The 21,505-nt window shown below is 38.3% G+C and overlaps 1 protein-coding gene across 2 annotated transcripts; it reads left to right on the top strand.

The window, feature by feature from the left end:
- The first annotated feature begins 8,571 nt into the window (after positions 1–8,571).
- Positions 8,572–20,063, top strand: LOC141611024 (uncharacterized). Of its 2 annotated transcripts, XM_074429422.1 has the most exons (11): positions 8,572–8,848; positions 11,127–11,321; positions 11,402–11,655; positions 11,747–11,832; positions 11,927–12,057; positions 12,305–12,432; positions 12,552–12,815; positions 12,966–17,926; positions 18,006–18,096; positions 18,596–18,676; positions 19,863–20,063. In XM_074429422.1, the coding sequence occupies exons 1-11, from the start codon at positions 8,686–8,688 to the stop codon at positions 19,941–19,943; spliced, it is 6,435 nt and encodes a 2,144-aa protein (XP_074285523.1). In that variant the 5' UTR covers positions 8,572–8,685; the 3' UTR covers positions 19,944–20,063. The 2 variants fall into 2 exon arrangements, with proteins under 2 accessions (XP_074285523.1, XP_074285524.1); XM_074429423.1 differs by lacking the exons at positions 8,572–8,848; positions 11,127–11,321; positions 11,402–11,655; positions 11,747–11,832 and having other exon boundaries at positions 11,907–12,057; positions 12,308–12,432.
- Positions 20,064–21,505: the final 1,442 nt, after the last annotated feature.

The raw sequence follows: 21,505 nt of genomic DNA, 5'->3' as shown, positions 1-21,505 counted from the left end.
CTACTTAATCACAATAAGTTCACTGACTTGAGCGTCGGAGTGAGTACGCTTGGCACAAAGCCAAGCCCTCAGTTTGCTCATTGTTGCAGGAGAGGCCGAGGAGAGCAGTCAAGGCTAGAAGAGGCATTATTCGACAAAGCTAGCGTGGTGAACAAACCTGTTTCGGGTTTCATACCCGGAACAGCATCAAATTCACAAACCGATATTCACCAAACTATAATATGTGTGAGTTCTAGCTCCATTTTTTAGCTCTCACATTTTAAGTGGTAGGTCTCATATTTTTCATCCAAGTTACATCAAATTAGTTTAGTAGCTTGAACAAGTCAATAGATCGGTAAAGCTAATGAACAATTTGTACTCTAGGCAAGCTACTAGCTTAAATTCTCAAGCTACTCCATATTGTATCATTGTAGTCGCTCTTATTTTAATGACATAAAATCTCATTTGTGACGGCACGTATCCGTCACTTTGGAGTGACGAATACCATTTTCCCTCATAAATGACCCAAATAGAGGAGAGAGGGAAGCACATGGGGTGCCTCCACCTTGTCCTCCCTATTCGTTTTGTGAGTGACATTATCCGTCACTTGCTCCAACCCGTCTACAACAAGACTAATCGTTTTAATGATTCGATGCTTAAATAGCATAATGTTTTTGTTCCCATATGATTTAAAGTTTTAAACGGTTTTACAATGATAAAATCCTATACCCACTAACACATGTTAAGATTATTAACCAGTTTGGATTTATGCCCGGGAGATCGACTATGGATGCGATTTTTATCATGAGACAGTTGATGGAACAACATCGGGACAAGAAGAAGGACTTGCATATGGTTTTTATTGACTTGGAAAAGGCATATGATAGGGTACCAAGAGAAGTACTTTGGTGGGCTTTGGCGAGAAAGGGTGTGTCTCGAAAATATATTGACCTCATAAAGGACATGTATGAGGGGGCTAGTGCAAGTGTTCGCACTAATGTTGGGAGAACGGAAGAATTTCCCATTACCATCGGGGTGCATCAAGGTTCCGCACTTAGTCCTTTTCTCTTTGCCATAGTTATGGATGAGTTGACGAGGATATTCGGGACGACATCCCTTGGTGTATGATGTTTCTTGATGATATTGTGTTGATTGATGAGACGAAAGAGGGGTGGAGAGCAAGTTGGAATTGTGGAGGCGGACTTTAGAGACTCGTGGGTTTACGTTGAGCGGGAGTAAGACCGAGTATTTGAGGTGTCCGTTCACTAAAGTAGCGGGGTTGAGATCCACAGAGGCGGGGAGTATTACTTTTGATGGGAATGTTGTCGAGGGGTCTGATTTCTTCGGATATCTAGGATCTATTATTCAAAAGGATGGGGAGTTAGACGGAGATGTGGCTCACAGAATTAAAGCGGGATGGTTGAAATGGAAGGGTGCTTCGGGGTTTTTATGCGATAAAGATATGCCCCAAAGATTAAAGGGAAAATTTTATCGCACGGCAATTAGGCCTGCCTTACTTTACGGTTCCGAGTGTTGGGCCGTGAAACATTGTCACATTCAAAAGATGAGTGTGGCGGAGATGCGTATGTTGAGATGGATGTGCGGACATACAAGGAAAGATCGATTAAGGAATGAGGTGATTAGGGAAAAGGTAAAAGTGGCGCCAATAGAGGACAAGATGATGGAAAACCGACTAAGATGGTTTGGCCATGTGAGAAGGAGACCTATGGACGCACCAGTTAGGAGGCCGGAGACTTGGAGAACAGAAAAGGCCCCTAGAGGTAGAGGAAGACCGAGACAGACATGGTTGAGAGTGATAGAGCACGATATGAGATTTCTGGGACTTGAGGAGAGTATGGTGACGGAGAGGGCACAATGGAGGGAAAGGATACATGTTGATTTCTAGTATTTTATTTTTTTGACATATTTAGTGTTTTTATTTAATTTTAAAAAATTAAATTATTTGTTCTTCTCTCCTTTATTACATTTTTCTAGCGACCACTTTCTTATATATTTTACTTGGTTCACTTTTAAGGCATTCCGAATCCTTAATTCTATTTCGGTTTTCAAAATCGTTTTAATCTTCCCTCTCGATTTAAATTTTAAGTTTTTATAAAAGAAAGCTGAAATTCGATTTTAAAACCTGTAAGCTTTACCTTGACTTTCCATTACATTTTCGCTCCCCCTTTTTGTTTTTCATTTTCCCTTTTCTATTCGCTTTTTGAGGTGTGCGTTCACCTATGGATGGTTCTAAAGGATGATTCATGTCAGCCGACCCAAATCATTTTGGGATTAAGGCTCTGATGTTGTTGTTGTTGTTGCAAGAAAAGTAGAAGTAATGGGATATTACGGAGTACAATTTTGCACAAAAACATCATTTTATTCTTCCTTTTTTGGTTTTCTTATCTGAGCACATTATAGAAAAACCGTTACAATAAAACTGATTGTAATTTGGTAGTGAGTAGACCTCGCAAAGTAAACCCGAACTCGAACAATCGATCGAAAAAATCTTAATTGATAACCGATCGAACATCTGATATGAGTAACCTGAATAGTAGCTGGAAACCCACTCAATCCGAATCAAATCGAAACTGAATCGAATTTAATAATAACCGAATAATAGCCGAACCTGAATATATCTATTGAACCGATTAACCTCATTAAAAATATTTATGTTCTCATAAATACACCCATATTTAGGAGTTTTTTTCATTTATTCTTAGTTTACTACTAGTATTATGAATTATTACATCCAAATTTAAAAGGTATAATGTACATTAAGCTAATTTTTTTGATCTTCAATTCAAAAATTATGATCCGAAACTCAACTGCACTAATATTGACCCGCCTGGAACCCAATCACACTCGAAATAACGCAAACTGATTAAAGTGGCTAACAGAAATGAACCCGATCGAAATCAAATTGAAATCGAAACTAAGGCCAATCTGATTTAAATCGACCCAATATACCCCGGTTTGAAACCGAACCGAATGACCCGTTTGTAGGAAGTCAAAATATGTGTGAGTTCTAGCTCCATTTTTTAGCTCTCACATTTTAAGTGGTAGGTCTCATATTTTTCATCCAAGTTACATCAAATTAGTTTAGTAGCTTGAACAAGTCAATAGATCGGTAAAGCTAATGAACAATTTGTACTCTAGGCAAGCTACTAGCTTAAATTCTCAAGCTACTCCATATTGTATCATTGTAGTCGCTCTTATTTTAATGACATAAAATCTCATTTGTGACGGCACGTATCAAATCCTTTGTGGAGTGACGAATACCATTTTCCCTCATAAATGACCCAAATAGAGGAGAGAGGGAAGCACATGGGGTGCCTCCACTTTGTCCTCCCTATTCGTTTTGTGAGTGACATTATCCGTCACTTGCTCCAACCCGTCTACAACAAGACTAATCGTTTTAATGATTCGATGCTTAAATAGCATAATGTTTTTGTTCCCATATGATTTAAAGTTTTAAACGGTTTTACAATGATAAAATCCTATACCCACTAACACATGTTAAGATTATTAACCAGTTTGGATTTATGCCCGGGAGATCGACTATGGATGCGATTTTTATCATGAGACAGTTGATGGAACAACATCGGGACAAGAAGAAGGACTTGCATATGGTTTTTATTGACTTGGAAAAGGCATATGATAGGGTACCAAGAGAAGTACTTTGGTGGGCTTTGGCGAGAAAGGGTGTGTCTCGAAAATATATTGACCTCATAAAGGACATGTATGAGGGGGCTAGTGCAAGTGTTCGCACTAATGTTGGGAGAACGGAAGAATTTCCCATTACCATCGGGGTGCATCAAGGTTCCGCACTTAGTCCTTTTCTCTTTGCCATAGTTATGGATGAGTTGACGAGGGATATTCAGGACGACATCCCTTGGTGTATGATGTTTGCTGATGATATTGTGTTGATTGATGAGACGAAAGAGGGGGTGGAGAGGAAGTTGGAATTGTGGAGGCAGACTTTAGAGACTCGTGGGTTTACGTTGAGCAGGAGTAAGACTGAGTATTTGAGGTGTCCGTTCACTAAAGTAGCGGGGTTGAGATCCACAGAGGCGGGGAGTATTACTTTTGATGGGAATGTTGTCGAGGGGTCAGATTTCTTCAGATATCTAGGATCTATTATTCAAAAGGATGGGGAGTTAGACGGAGATGTGGCTCACAGAATTAAAGCAGGGTGGTTGAAATGGAAGGGTGCTTCGGGGTTTTTATGCGATAAAGATATGCCCCAAAGATTAAAGGGAAAATTTTATCGCACGGCAATTAGGCCTGCCTTACTTTACGGTTCCGAGTGTTGGGCCGTGAAACATTGTCACATTCAAAAGATGAGTGTGGCGGAGATGCGTATGTTGAGATGGATGTGCGGACATACAAGGAAAGATCGATTAAGGAATGAGGTGATTAGGGAAAAGGTAAAAGTGGCGCCAATAGAGGACAAGATGATGGAAAACCGACTAAGATGGTTTGGCCATGTGAGAAGGAGACCTATGGACTCACCAGTTAGGAGGCCGGAGACTTGGAGAACAGAAAAGGCCCCTAGAGGTAGAGGAAGACCGAGACAGACATGGTTGAGAGTGATAGAGCACGATATGAGATTTCTGGGACTTGAGGAGAGTATGGTGACGGAGAGGGCACAATGGAGGGAAAGGATACATGTTGATTTCTAGTATTTTATTTTTTTGACATATTTAGTGTTTTTATTTAATTTTAAAAAATTAAATTATTTGTTCTTCTCTCCTTTATTACATTTTTCTAGCGACCACTTTCTTATATATTTTACTTGGTTCACTTTTAAGGCATTCCGAATCCTTAATTCTATTTCGGTTTTCAAAATCGTTTTAATCTTCCCTCTCGATTTAAATTTTAAGTTTTTATAAAAGAAAGCTGAAATTCGATTTTAAAACCTGTAAGCTTTACCTTGACTTTCCATTACATTTTCGCTCCCCCTTTTTGTTTTTCATTTTCCCTTTTCTATTCGCTTTTTGAGGTGTGCGTTCACCTATGGATGGTTCTAAAGGATGATTCATGTCAGCCGACCCAAATCATTTTGGGATTAAGGCTCTGATGTTGTTGTTGTTGTTGCAAGAAAAGTAGAAGTAATGGGATATTACGGAGTACAATTTTGCACAAAAACATCATTTTATTCTTCCTTTTTTGGTTTTCTTATCTGAGCACATTATAGAAAAACCGTTACAATAAAACTGATTGTAATTTGGTAGTGAGTAGACCTCGCAAAGTAAACCCGAACTCGAACAATCGATCGAAAAAATCTTAATTGATAACCGATCGAACATCTGATATGAGTAACCTGAATAGTAGCTGGAAACCCACTCAATCCGAATCAAATCGAAACTGAATCGAATTTAATAATAACCGAATAATAGCCGAACCTGAATATATCTATTGAACCGATTAACCTCATTAAAAATATTTATGTTCTCATAAATACACCCATATTTAGGAGTTTTTTTCATTTATTCTTAGTTTACTACTAGTATTATGAATTATTACATCCAAATTTAAAAGGTATAATGTACATTAAGCTAATTTTTTTGATCTTCAATTCAAAAATTATGATCCGAAACTCAACTGCACTAATATTGACCCGCCTGGAACCCAATCACACTCGAAATAACGCAAACTGATTAAAGTGGCTAACAGAAATGAACCCGATCGAAATCAAATTGAAATCGAAACTAAGGCCAATCTGATTTAAATCGACCCAATATACCCCGGTTTGAAACCGAACCGAATGACCCGTTTGTAGGAAGTCAAAATATGTGTGAGTTCTAGCTCCATTTTTTAGCTCTCACATTTTAAGTGGTAGGTCTCATATTTTTCATCCAAGTTACATCAAATTAGTTTAGTAGCTTGAACAAGTCAATAGATCGGTAAAGCTAATGAACAATTTGTACTCTAGGCAAGCTACTAGCTTAAATTCTCAAGCTACTCCATATTGTATCATTGTAGTCGCTCTTATTTTAATGACATAAAATCTCATTTGTGACGGCACGTATCCGTCACTGTGGAGTGACGAATACCATTTTCCCTCATAAATGACCCAAATAGAGGAGAGAGGGAAGCACATGGGGTGCCTCCACTTTGTCCTCCCTATTCGTTTTGTGAGTGACATTATCCGTCACTTGCTCCAACCCGTCTACAACAAGACTAATCGTTTTAATGATTCGATGCTTAAATAGCATAATGTTTTTGTTCCCATATGATTTAAAGTTTTAAACGGTTTTACAATGATAAAATCCTATACCCACTAACACATGTTAAGATTATTAACCAGTTTGGATTTATGCCCGGGAGATCGACTATGGATGCGATTTTTATCATGAGACAGTTGATGGAACAACATCGGGACAAGAAGAAGGACTTGCATATGGTTTTTATTGACTTGGAAAAGGCATATGATAGGGTACCAAGAGAAGTACTTTGGTGGGCTTTGGCGAGAAAGGGTGTGTCTCGAAAATATATTGACCTCATAAAGGACATGTATGAGGGGGCTAGTGCAAGTGTTCGCACTAATGTTGGGAGAACGGAAGAATTTCCCATTACCATCGGGGTGCATCAAGGTTCCGCACTTAGTCCTTTTCTCTTTGCCATAGTTATGGATGAGTTGACGAGGATATTCGGGACGACATCCCTTGGTGTATGATGTTTCTTGATGATATTGTGTTGATTGATGAGACGAAAGAGGGGTGGAGAGAAAGTTGGAATTGTGGAGGCAGACTTTAGAGACTCGTGGGTTTACGTTGAGCAGGAGTAAGACTGAGTATTTGAGGTGTCCGTTCACTAAAGTAGCGGGGTTGAGATCCACAGAGGCGGGGAGTATTACTTTTGATGGGAATGTTGTCGAGGGGTCTGATTTCTTCAGATATCTAGGATCTATTATTCAAAAGGATGGGGAGTTAGACGGAGATGTGGCTCTGAGAATTAAAGCGGGGGTGGTTGAAATGGAAGGGTGCTTCGGGGTTTTTATGCGATAAAGATATGCCCCAAAGATTAAAGGGAAAATTTTATCGCACGGCAATTAGGCCGCCTTACTTTACGGTTGCCCGAGTGTTGGGCGTGAAACATTGTCACATTCAAAAGATGAGTGTGGCGGAGATGCGTATGTTGAGATGGATGTGCGGACATACAAGGAAAGATCGATTAAGGAATGAGGTGATTAGGGAAAAGGTAAAAGTGGCGCCAATAGAGGACAAGATGATGGAAAACCGACTAAGATGGTTTGGCCATGTGGGAAGGAGACCTATGGACGCACCAGTTAGGAGGCTGGAGACTTGGAGAACAGAAAAGGTCCCTAGAGGTAGAGAGAGACCGAGACAGACATGGTTGAGAGTGATAGAGCACGATATGAGATTTCTGGGACTTGAGGAGAGTATGGTGACGGAGAGGGCACAATGGAGGGAAAGGATACATGTTGATTTCTAGTATTTTATTTTTTTGACATATTTAGTGTTTTTATTTAATTTTAAAAAATTAAATTATTTGTTCTTCTCTCCTTTATTACATTTTTCTAGCGACCACTTTCTTATATATTTTACTTGGTTCACTTTTAAGGCATTCCGAATCCTTAATTCTATTTCGGTTTTCAAAATCGTTTTAATCTTCCCTCTCGATTTAAATTTTAAGTTTTTATAAAAGAAAGCTGAAATTCGATTTTAAAACCTGTAAGCTTTACCTTGACTTTCCATTACATTTTCGCTCCCCCTTTTTGTTTTTCATTTTCCCTTTTCTATTCGCTTTTTGAGGTGTGCGTTCACCTATGGATGGTTCTAAAGGATGATTCATGTCAGCCGACCCAAATCATTTTGGGATTAAGGCTCTGATGTTGTTGTTGTTGTTGCAAGAAAAGTAGAAGTAATGGGATATTACGGAGTACAATTTTGCACAAAAACATCATTTTATTCTTCCTTTTTTGGTTTTCTTATCTGAGCACATTATAGAAAAACCGTTACAATAAAGCGATTGTAATTTGGTAGTGAGTAGACCTCGCAAAGTAAACCCGAACTCGAACAATCGATCGAAAAAATCTTAATTGATAACCGATCGAACATCCGATATGAGTAACTGAATAGTAGTGGAAACCCACTCAATCCGAATCAAATCGAAATGAATCGAATTTAATAATAACCGAATAATAGCCGAACTCGAATATATCTATTGAACCGATTAACCTCATTAAAAATATTTATGTTCTCATAAATACACCCATATTTAGGAGTTTTTTTCATTTATTCTTAGTTTACTACTAGTATTATGAATTATTACATCCAAATTTAAAAGGTATAATGTACATTAAGCTAATTTTTTTGATCTTCAATTCAAAAATTATGATCCGAAACTCAACTGCACTAATATTGACCCGCCTGGAACCCAATCACACTCGAAATAACGCAAACTGATTAAAGTGGCTAACAGAAATGAACCCGATCGAAATCAAATTGAAATCGAAACTAAGGCCAATCTGATTTAAATCGACCCAATATACCCCGGTTTGAAACCGAACCGAATGACCCGTTTGTAGGAAGTCAAAATATAAAATGAAGTCCACTTGATTCAAACACACAATGGCACAATCTTTTGTATAACGTTACCTTACCTTATTTCTCCCGCTCAACACCAATTCAAACTCTTCACCGTCCTCCGCCGCAACAACCACCGCAGATTGAGAAAATGGAGGCGTCGGAATTAACCCTAATTGAAATCGCCGCCGAAGACGACTCACTACTACATCAATTACCTTCAAACGACGTCGTCTCCGCTTCCACTTCCGCTTTTGCTTTTGATTTCTCTCCTCTCCAAATCCCTAGATCGAACATTCCTTCTTCCTCTTCAGGTTGATTTCTCTTACTTTATCCTTCACTTTGTACTGTTTGATATTTGATTTGATTTGTTTTTTGTTGCTTTTAATTATTTAATGCAATTGTGTAGTTTTTTTTGGTTTTAATCACTATGTTTAATTATATAATTTGCGAAATTTTGATCGTTAGATTGAGCATTTTTTGAATAATGTTGGAAATTCGTGCAATCATGTTGAATTAGGTAGTGTTAATTATGTTGTTTATTCGTCTGTTTTGCGAGAATTTGAATATTAGATTGAGCATTTTTTGAATAATGTTGGAAATTAGTGCAATCATGTGGAATTTGGTAGTGTTAATTATGTTGTTTATTCGTCTGATTTGCGAGAATTTGAATATTAGATTGAGCATTTTTTGAATAATGTTGGAGATTAGTGCAATCATGTGGAATTAGGTAGTGTTAATTATGTTGTTTATTCGTCTGATTTGTGAGAATTTGAATATTAGATTGATCATTTTTTAACAATGCTGGAAGTTAGTGCAATCATCTCGATTTAGGTAGTCATAATTACGTTGTTTATTCGTCTGATTTGCGAGAATTTGAGTATAAGATTGAGAATTCGTTTAATGATGTTGAAAGTTAGTGTAGTCATGTGGACTTAGGTAGTATTATTGCGTCGTTTATTGGTCTGATTTGTGTAAATTTGAGCATTAGGCCGAGCATTTTTTGAATAATGTTGGAAGACAGTGATTCAATGCCAATGAGGGATCGTCTTTTGCGTTGATTTGGTAGTTGTGGCTATGATGAAGACTTGAGTACTAACTAGAGGATCGTGTTTCACGTTGGAATTGAAGCTGTGGGTGTTTCATGTTCGAGTGTCAAAAAACCGTGAGGGATCAACTTATTCGTTTAGGTTTGTGTAATGAGGAATCATGTTTGTGTAATGAGGGATCCTGTTTTACCTTGATGTGCTAGCGGTGGCTAGAATGGATCGTTGGAGGCCTTAAACACTGATAGTTAGCGATGCGCAGTTGGTTTGAATTGAAGCTGTATGTATTTCATGGTCGAGTACTGTTACATGCTAAACGCGAGGTATAAAGTTATATGTTTGAGTTTGTATAATGTGATATATGGCGGCTGTGATTGCTGACATTTCGAGTTTAGCACTTAGCTAAACTGTTCTTATTCGGCCATGGCATAAATTCGGAACCCTTTACCATGGTTGTGTAGTTTGCTTTGAGATTCTACGCATTTCAAACGCTCTCAAACTGGCGAGCTCTCAAACTGGCGAACAATTAGATTAGGTCATTTGTTTGCCTGCTGAATGAGCTGTTCCTTATGGTTCATTTAAAGCACTAAACATGGATATTGGTTGGCTTTATTTAAGAGATTGACCTCTTTAGGAGAAAATTAATAGGTTTGAGGCTTTGAGCTTGCAATATACTAGGTTTTGAGCCTTGCTCGCCCCTTTCCCCGAACTGTGTTCCAGTAAGTGACCAAGTGACCAATAATGGAGAAAGAAAAGAGAAGTCGGATGCTATTATCTTGTTAGTTGAAGTTGATTAATAACGAGAAGAATACTAGGTCATTGGATGAAATGAGAATAGTCATATAAGTAACTATTGACAGTCATCATTGATTTTCAATTGGCCTTTCTCACTCACAGACACACAGTTTGTCTCTGAGACCTATATTGCATCTGGTACAACATGCGCATGTAAGTTACGTGTCTAAGAATTAAGGCAAGTATAGGTTAACTCAGATGTCCGGATACCAAATAGAAGAGAAAAAGCTACTTTCACATCCTTAGGTTTCCACTTTCCAGCAAGTCGGAAGATGAGAAATTTATCATGCAAGCTTTGTATGTGGCTGGTGACTGTTGTAGGGATTAGGCTACGTATGTCCTGTTTCAGTTGATTTTATGCTCACTAATTTCTGCTTGGTTGTTACTCATCTGACTATTCTGATTGGATATGTTGATGAGAATATTGTATTGTAAAAATTTCCTATTCATGTGTAAAGTCTCAAGGTAATGAAAGTCAGATCACTTAGGACTTAGGAGGCATTTTGGTTCAAAAACCTGAATATATAATTCGGAAAATATAGGAAAATTTGGTTTTAACTAATGGTCTTAAGTCTTAACTGCTATATCACTCGTGCATCATCCAAAATTAGGCTATCTCTATGGTTAACATAGGGTAAGGTTGCGTATATCGACCCTCACTTACCCCGCCATTTGCTAAAGCCTTTGAGGTATTGGGATGATATTGTTAATGTTAATGTTTATGGTTGTGACTCGTGAGTCTTAACTGCAGGTAAAAAAAGTAATGCTGACAGCAGCATTCTTGGTAGTGGTTCATCATACAGCAACAAAGAAAATTTGAATACTATTGACAACAAGTCTGGAACGCGTAATCTAAGTGTTGAACGACAAAGGATGAAGAAGGGCAGGAAAGGATACAATTTGAGAAAAAGCCTAGCATGGGACAAGGCTTTTTTCACTGAAGAAGGTAACTTCATGTTTGCCCCAGAGCTTGACTATTATTCGGGTTGATAGTTGGACAAAGGAATTGACTGGTCTTTCTCCCAGGTGTCCTCGATTCTGAAGAGTTATCTATGATTAGCGGGATGAGTCATGTTGGCAGTCTGTCTGTCATAGATGAAGAACGAAGAGACTCTTTGACTATGACCACTGATGTCGCTAGTGGTTCAGCTAATATCAAGACCCTTGAAGAAAATTTATTTAACGAGTTGCCGTCTGGTCAACCCAGCAAATCAAGTACCAGTAGTTCACTCCTGAAGAGGGACTCCTTATCTGGAAGCCGTCTACCTGTGATTTCAAGAGTCGGTTTTTGGCTGTCTTTTATTGTTCTCATCCCAGATTTGCTGTAATGCTTCATTATTCACATGTCTTTTTTTTTGCTGTTATTTGCAGTCATCACAAAAAGCACCTGCTAATCGAGGACTCAGCAAATCTGGATCAAAACCGGGAGTTTGTTCTACTCCCGTTGCTCCTTCTTCATATCCTTTTTGCTTCATTCGTAGAATGTTACTGTATCTGTTGTCACTATAGGTCAACTATATATGTATCGAAAATTTCTTAACATTTTGCTACTCAGAAAAGGCTTCTAAATACAGGGACGACAAAATTTATGCCTAGAAACTCAAAAATTCCTAGAGTTCCAATTTCTAAGCATACTTCATCGAGTGGAAGCCACCTAAAGTCTCCTGCAATCGCTCAACCAGGTTAATTTTTTCTGGCTGTTGAAGAAACCATTTAACTATGAATTATGATACCCTTTTGTTCCTTTTGTTGTTGCGATATCTTTATTGTGTGAAATGAAGATTACTGTCTATGCTAGTTAGGTAGTAGCACTCTATATAGTAGAGTAGAGTATTATTTACTAAACATTCCGCATTCTGTCTTTTTTATTTTTTTCGCTTGTGTTCCATGTTTTTAAAAGTAATTTTAAGATTTATTTTATTCATTCAGCAGTGCAGAAAAGTACAAGCTTGACACTTCCCTCAAATATCAAATCTGCTTCTAAAGTCGCCAGCATCGGTTCAGGAGGTACATCTAAATCTATTAAGCATTTGGCTGCAAATGCTAGAAAGGATTCGGTGAGTTTCTGCATGCCAAATGCATTTAGGCAACTGACTTAAACAGCAGAAGCCATTTTTTTGTTTGAAGAAGCTTTTGGCTTTTCAAGTTATTAAGCACAGTTACTGCTTCTGATCAGACTTGCTCAAGCTTGGAATTTGGCTCATCTACTACTAACCACAAAGCTCGAAGTACTGCCAAAGTTAGCAACTGTCTTCAAAACAACTCCAAGCAAGGTCTTCAAGTTAAGATGATTGAGACTGTTAATGGAACAAGCAAGTCAAGAATTTCATCTCAGCTTCCGTCTGATAACGGTGATGGTAACACGAAAGATGCACAATCTCAAGGATTTAAAGCGTCAGGATTACGGATGCCATCGCCATCTATGAAGTTCTTTAGTGAGGTATGCGTAAGAAAACACTTTTAATAGCTTCATTGTATTTTAGGGTAATTGAGATTGGTATTATCTGAATTCAAAAGATCAAAGAATTTATTGCAACTACTTGTGCAGTTTATAACAGTCGAATTACTTTTGTCTATACTTCCATTGCAGGGCAATAAAAAGTCATCTAACCTCAAGTCTAGCATCCCAACTTTAAAAAAATCCGAAGCTGCTGACCACATTTCGGACTTCAAGCAAATAAAAGTTCAGCATGGATCCCTTAATCACGATGCAGTATCTAAAAAACGTTTGAGCTCGCAAGTGACAGAATTATGTTCAACCGTATCACTCATTGACCCTATAGAACATACCGAAGCCAAGCATGCAGAGCGCAGTCAGCAAGTAGTGCAAGAAGAAGCTCCACTTAGAGATAAGGTTCCCCATCCAACAAACAATGCAGATGACATGAAGAATCCTGTCAACGATATTGATTTCCAGTGCATCAAGGAGAATCCAACTTCACTAACAGTTGAAGAGGAAGATATGAATAAGTTTGTGGATATAAACGGCACCGATCCCAGTTTAAATCAAAATAGAAATGCTGATGGGAATACAAAGAACTCCTCATTTGCATCTTGTAGTAAAGTGCAGCTTACTGGTGCTTCTTCAGCAATTGGAGATGTTTGTCCAACAGTTGATGAGGAAACAGGTTGTAGTTCATCAGCTACTAATGATGGGGATCTACTTGAATCTGACATTGATTTCAGTGGCCAACACAATAATTATACATTGGCAGCTGACAGTAATCCATCAACTAGCATGCTTAATAAAGAGAAAAATCCTGGTGAATGCATGATTGATAATTTAGTGCAGTCCAATTCTGAAGGAAACATCAATCTTCAGCTTGGTGACAGTAAGCTATTTGCAGATGACCAAAGTTCATCAGATATGGATGAAGGTGACTCTGACAGTGAAGAAACGAGAAGCTGCATTCCGAAGTGTGGGATTGTTGGAGGAGCTGCATATGAGTACGTAAATAAAGAACAAGATGATGTGATGTTTAATGGGGATTTGTCAGCCACAAAATTTGGTGAATGCTCGATAGAACAAGATGTTGTATGTAACCATATTCCACATAATGAAAACAGCAATACATCCACGACCCTGAAGATAAGTGGCAGCAAAGAGATTTCTGATGTAGATTCAATCTCGAGTGAGCCTGAATCAACAGTTATATCCAATCATTCTAGGACGAGTTTTCTGGAGCTGTCTAACAATGATGCCGACCAATTACCTTATTTACTCTCCTCGGTCCAAGGTACAGAAGAACCACCTTTGTTCCATGGACATGAAATAATCAATAGTGGATGTCAGCATGCTTCCTTAGTAGCTTCTAATAATGGCACAGAAGCTGCTACTAACAGCGAAGTTGAATTAGCACAAGAAGAGAATGATGCTTCAATTGTTAACTTGGCAGTATCTAAAGGAGATGATATGGATTTGAGCAACTGCGTACAACTGCACGGCAATATCCACAATAGACACCATGAAGGAAATAACATTGAGATTTCGGAAGAAATACATCAAGTTCACAGCGGTGTGCAAGAAGTAGAGTTCCCGGTTGATTTGATTAGCTGTCTTTCTGATAAAGGCAACAATTCCACTTTCCAAACTGATGGCACCGTCTCTGCAGAAGAACCTGAAACTAATTGCAATATGGAGGGCATATGCTCTGACTATGGCACTGAAGTTAACACTAACAGAGATACAGAATTATCACAAGTAGTGATTGATGATTCAATGGTCAGCTTGGCAACTTCTGAAAGAGAGATCTCGGAATTGAACAATGCTGTCATACTGAAGGACTGTTCTCTCGGCAGAGACCAAGAAGGAAGTAACATTGAAATTTCTGATGACATACATCAAGTGCACGCCAGTGTGGAGGACGTAGAAACCCAAACTGATTCCGTTAGCTGTCTTTCTAGCAAGGGCAACAATTCCACTTTTCAAACTGATGGCAGCGTCTCTGCAGAAGAACCTGAAACTAATTGCACTATGGAGGGCATATGCTCTGACTATGGCACAGAAGCTGATATTAACAGAGACATTGAATTATCACAAGTACTGAATGATGATTCAATGGTCAACTTGGCAACATCTGAAAGAGAGATTTTGGAATTTTACAATGGTGTACGACTGAAGGACTGTTCTCTCAGCAAAGAACATGAAGGCAGTAACATTGGGATTTCTGATGACATACATCAAGTGCACATCAGTTTGGAGGAAGTAGAAACCCAAACTGATTCTATTAGCTGTCTTTCGAGCAAGGGCAACAATTCCACTTTCCAAACTGATGGGAGCGTCTCTGCAGAAGTACCTGAGATAAAATGTGATATGGAGGGCATATGCTCTATTTATGGCACAGAAGCTACTATTAACAGAAGCACTGAATTTGCACAAGTAGTGAATGCACAAGTAGTGAATGATGATTTGATTGTGAACATGGAAACATCTAAAGGAGATGATATAGATTGGAACAATGGCGTAGTACTGAAGGACAGTTTCCTCAAAAGAGACCAAGGTGGAAGTAACATTGAGATTTCTGGTGACATATGCCAAGTGCACAACTGTGTGGAGGAAGTAGAGTTCCTAACCGACTGGATTATCTGTCTTCCTAGCAAGGGCAGCTATGCTGCTCATCAGATTGATGACAGTGTCTCTGCAGACGAATATGAAAGTAACTGCAATATAGAGGGCATATGCTCTGACTGTGGCCCAGAAGCTACTATTAATTCGATTTTGAACATGACAACATCTAAAAGAGAAGATGTCGTTTTAAACAACGGCGTAGTACTGAAGGACAGTTTTCTCAAAAGTGTTGAAGGTGGAAGCAACATTGAGATTTCCGGTGACATACGCCAAATGGACAACTCTGTGGAGGAAGTAGAGTTCCTAACCGACTTGATTATCTGTCTTCCTAGCAAGGGCAGCTATGCTGCTCATCAGATTGATGACAGTGTCTCTGCAGAAGAACCTGAAAGCAACTGCAATATAGAGGGCATATTCTCTGACTGTGGCACAGAAGCTACTATTAACAGAAGCACTGAATTTACAGAAGTAGCGAATGATGATTCGATTGTGAACATGACAACATCTAAAAGAGGAGATGTCGATTTGAACAACGGCGTAGTACTGAATGACAGTTTTCTCAAAAGTGACGAAGGTGGAAGTAACATTGAGATTTCCGGTGACATACACCAAATGCACAACTCTGTGGAGGAAGTAGAGTTCCTAACCGACTTGATTATCTGTCTTCCTAGCAAGGGCAGCTATGCTGCTCATCAGATTGATGACAGTGTCTCTGCAGACGAATATGAAAGTAACTGCAATATAGAGGGCATATGCTCTGACTGTGGCCCAGAAGCTACTATTAACAGCAGCACTGAATTTGCACAAGTAGTGAATGTTGATTCGATTTTGAACATGACAACATCTAAAAGAGAAGATGTCGTTTTAAACAACGGCGTAGTACTGAAGGACAGTTTTCTCAAAAGTGTTGAAGGTGGAAGTAACATTGAGATTTCCGGTGACATACGCCAAATGGACAACTCTGTGGAGGAAGTAGAGTTCCTAACCGACTTGATTATCTGTCTTCCTAGCAAGGGCAGCCATGCTGCTCATCAAATTGATGACAGTGTCTCTGCAGAAGAACATGAAAGCAACTGCAGTATAGAGGGCATATTCTCTGACTGTGGCACAGAATCTAGTATTAACAGAAGCACTGAATTTACACAAGTAGTGAATGATGATTCGATTGTGAACATGACAACATCTAAAAGAGGAGATGTCGATTTGAACAACGGCGTAGTACTGAAGGACAGTTTTCTCAAAAGTGACGAAGGTGGAAGTAACATTGAGATTTCCGGTGACATATGCCAAATGCACAACTCTGTGGAGGAAGTAGAGTTCCTAACCGACTTGATTATCTGTCTTCCTAGCAAGGGCAGCAATGTTGCTCATCAGATTGATGACAGTGTCTCTGCAGAAGAACCTGAGAGTAAGTGCATTGCGGAGGGCATATGCTCTGACTGTGGCACAGAAGATATTATTAACAGAAACATTGAATTCTCAGAAGGAATGAATGACGTTTCAATTGTCAACTTGGCAACATCTGAAAGAGATGATATGGATTTGAACAATGGTGTAGTACTGAAGGACAGTTTTCTCAAAACAGACCAAGATGGAAGTAATATTGAGATTTCTGGTGACATACATCAAGTGCACAGCCGTCTTGAGGAATTAGAGTTCCTAACTGACTCGGTTAGCTGTCATTCTAGCAAGGGCAACAATGCTGCTCATCAAATTGATGGCAGTGTCTCTGAAGAAGAACCTGAGAGTAAGTGCATTGAGGATGGCATATGCTCTGACTGTGGCACAGAAGATATTATTAACAGAAACATTGAATTCCCAGAAGGAATGAATGACGTTTCAATCGTCAACTTGGCAACATCTGAAAGAGATTATATGGATTTGAACAATGGCGTACCACTGAAGGACAATTTTCTCAAAACAGACCGAGATGGAAGTGATATTGAGATATCCGCTGTCATACATCAAGTGAACAGCAGTGTCAAGGAAGTAGAGTTCCAAACCGATTCAGTAAGCTGTCTTTCTAGCAAGGGCAACAATGCTGCTCTTCAAATTGACGGCAGTGTCTCTGAAGAAGAACCTGAGAGTAAGTGCAATATGGAGGGCATATGCTCTGATTGTGGCACAGAAGCTACTATTAACAGAAACATTGAATTCTCAGAAAGAAAGAATGATAATTCAATTGTCAACTTGGCAACTTTTGAAAGAGATGATATGGATTTGAACAATAGCGTATCACTGAAGGACAGTTTTCTCAAAACAGATCGAGATGGAAGTGATATTGAGATATCCGCTGTCATACATCAAGTGAACAGCAGTGTCAAGGAAGTAGAGTTCCAAACCGATTCAGTTAGCTGTCCTTCTAGCAAGGCCAACAATGCTACTTATCAAATTGATGGCAGTGTCTCTACAGAAGAATACGAGAATAAATGCAATACCGAGGGCATAGACTCCTTAGAAGAAGTTAATGCAAATTTAGAAAGGTAATTCAGAAGTTTTGGTTCTATTAATACAATGTAGTCACTTCCTTTAAAAGCACAACTGAATTTTCTTGAATGGCAGGACTGATAACCAGAAGGTGACGATACCAGCACCACCACATGCTGTTCCATTCTCAGATGAGTGGCTAGCTGCTATAGAGTCTGCTGGAGAGGTAATCAATTTTACATATTATAAAAGATATGGGTATAGTGCATTCTCAACAGTCATTGTTAGAAATTTTCCAATCTGTTGGAACTTGTGATGATCTGTAGCAAATTTACTAGCTACTTTTATGATGTTACAGTTCTCAAATTGGTGGCCTGTATAAACTTCCCTGCCGAGTTTTTGGTTAAGACGACCACCCATTGAAACATGTCAAAGACCGGTTTTGGCTTATCGAAGATGTACCAACTACCAACACCAAGATTGTTTTTTCAAAAATTAATTACTTAAAAAGTATTACTGTTAATTACTCAAACGTTACTTCTATGTCCTTTCAGCCTTCGAGCAAATTGTTCCTACGTCGTTACATGCACATAACTTGTGAACCAGTAGCTAAACAGATTTCGCGCTCTTAATATTCTTTGAGTTGAAGTTCTGGCCTTTGATCCATCATGTTTCATGCCACATGCTTAGCTTACCCATCTTGAAACCATTTTTTTTTGTGGCAGGAAATTTTGACCATGAAAACTGGTGCTGTTCAACATTCACCTACTGATAAGTCAATTCCTGAGCCAAGTCCTTGGTCACCGGTATGGATCATACTTACCAATATTCTTTATACATTTAAGATAAAATTAAAAAACTCGAATTCAATTTCTAGATTTTTTTTTTCTTATTATTTTGAAGACATGTTCCCCCACCTCTATCCTTGAATTTAAATAATTGAGTAATACCAAGCTCGGCCCATGGAATTGATGAATTTTCCTGCCTAATTAACAAAATTCAATTAGCATACTGCCTAGAATTTTCCTATGCAAAATGATTTTCAATGAGCATCCATAGTACATTGTATTTGACAAAATATATTTTGAGCCAAATCCCTTATAACTGCATCTTCAGATTCGCCTATTCTTGTGTTTTCCGGTTCATGTCAACGTTCTAATTCGGGTCTTTTCTTATAGTTGATCCCAGGCTTGGCAAAATTGACCCAACCCTAGTAACTCAACCCGACACCTGAACTGAACACCCGAGATTGAGCCGGCCAATATGACCCAACTCGAATGTTTTATTGTTCAAAGTGATTATCATATATCTAGATAACTTGATAATAACATACCCAAAAATAACTCGAGTCCGAAATCCGACCTGACCTTAATTTCTGTAAATCCGCAAGGACCTGACCCGAATTGACCAAACCCGACCTCGTTTGCCAGGTCTAGCTGATCCCTCATATAATGGAATTGACAATTGACTTTCTTCTCTAGCTGTGTGTAAATGTGTATGTTGTATGCCTCATGCTCACTTCTAAAAAATGCAAAGATGTGTGTAACAGCAAGAAAATTTGTTTATTAAAAAAGAGTTCTCTAAGCAATATTAAGGACATTCTTTTTTAAACATTTTATATAACCTTCCCCTCTCACATGAACATACAATAACATATTAATTTAGAATGTATGTTTTTACATAGATTGATGACAAGTATGACCAAAGTACTACAAAGTATAATATTTTAGGTTCCTCGTCTCCTCACTATTGAGTTACACAAATTCTCATTATAGATGGGAGATATCCGCCTATACTTATAGACGGCCAAATATCCACCCACTTTAAGCATAAGACAAGCAATAAGTTGCATGGTATGGCCAAAAAATGTCACCACTTTAAGCATATTTGACCCGCCGTCTATAGGGAGACTAATTGAGTTACCCAAATTCATACTAATTGATTTTTTTAGTGAATTTAAACCTATGCTTACAATCCTACTGCCCTTTTCAGGTGAAGCGAAAAACCGCTCAAGTGATAGGACCCTTTGATTGCACCAAACATACACATATTCAGCCTGATCAATCTGAATAGGCTTTGGTGATCAAGGGGTAATTTTTAGTCTGTTTATTCTTCCACATTTGTCATTCTACTTCCACAAATTCTCTGTACATTTTTACAACTTATATGATTTGGTTCTACTTCGGTTGAGTATTTCATCTTGACGACTGACGACATCCAGACAACTATGTCACTGATTTTACCCGCTGACAATGGAATTGAACTAAGATCCTCTCCATTTCTTTGGAGGAAATGGATGTAAAATAGGCAATAGAGAGAGGAAGTGGAGACGGAGTAGATTTGCCTAAGATTAAATCCCGGAGAAAATGGAGAGAAAGAAATGAAGAGGATCCTAAGTCAGTAACTCGGAAATTGTCATGGACAAACACAGGGAAGAACTCATGGATACTGAGAACTTGCTGCTGTATAATGTTCTTTTCCTTTTTGACAAATGTGGATTCATTGCAGAATGCTTAATCCACAATGAAGCATTCTATAGATGTTCGATGTTGTTCACTACTAATTATGCTGAACTGAACTGAAATTAGTTGCATGGTTTTTATGTTAGCCATGTAGGGATGCTTAAACACAGCATTAGCGCGATTGGCATTAGATGAACTCTTTCCGCTTCATTAATTTATTTTATTTTTTCGTTTGATACTAATTTCTTTTTGGGAAATGATAAATACAATCCAGTGGATTGTATTTAAGCATTTAATAGTTTAATACCCTTCTAAATTTGGTATTAATTTAAAAATTAAAGAGTAAATTACACATAAATCAATACAATTAATGTATGTATTAACTATTTATTTCCTCTTTTATCATAACCTTTTTTTTTCCACAAATTCTCATTATAGACGGACACTATCCGTCTATATGTATAGACGGATACCATTTCCCCTCACAAAATACCCATTTGCCATAAAGTGGGAAGCACATGGAGGGTGCCCCACCTTGTCCCCCTACCCATTTTATTAGAGGTCTTTACCCGTCTGTTCGCCCCACCCGTCTATACCAAGACCTATTTTTTTTTTTCACTTTTATCACACACAAATGGTCCACCTACTTTATGTCTTTTATCCCCTCTTATCTTTTTTATAATTTATTGTTTTTTAAGTAATATATCACTTTGAAAGATAAAGAAATCGAAGTGATGAGGAAGCACTAAGCACTTTAAGTAGGTAATTGTGCAATAGACCCGCTAATAAAATTTTCAATCCGACTCTCGATTGAATTATGTAAAACCTAATTCTACTTGTGAGATAATAAAGAATACAGTCCTACGAATCAAATACCAACATTTGAAAACATAAAGTCTTATTTAAAACCATCTCACAATCCATTTAAACCAGGCATAAACATTTCTTAATGTGTGTTGATTTCATAAGACGGTAAAAAACAAACAATAAGTTGTAACCAAAGTGACTTGAGTGTAGTGGAACGGGGGAGTGCCTCAAAGTTTTGCAAATTGGCAACGAATTGAGAGATCCCGGTTCGACTCCCTATACGGGAGTGCCGTGGTTACCTATTATCCTAAGGGATGTCTTACCTAGCACACGTGGTTATGATTTGCAGGGTGTTGCATGTGCCTG

Source organism: Silene latifolia, chromosome 11 (assembly GCF_048544455.1).
Source record: "Silene latifolia isolate original U9 population chromosome 11, ASM4854445v1, whole genome shotgun sequence".
In the NCBI taxonomy this organism is placed as follows: domain Eukaryota; kingdom Viridiplantae; phylum Streptophyta; class Magnoliopsida; order Caryophyllales; family Caryophyllaceae; genus Silene; species Silene latifolia.
The sequence above is the reverse complement of the archived record's forward strand: the minus strand, read 5'-3'. Positions and strand labels throughout refer to the sequence as shown.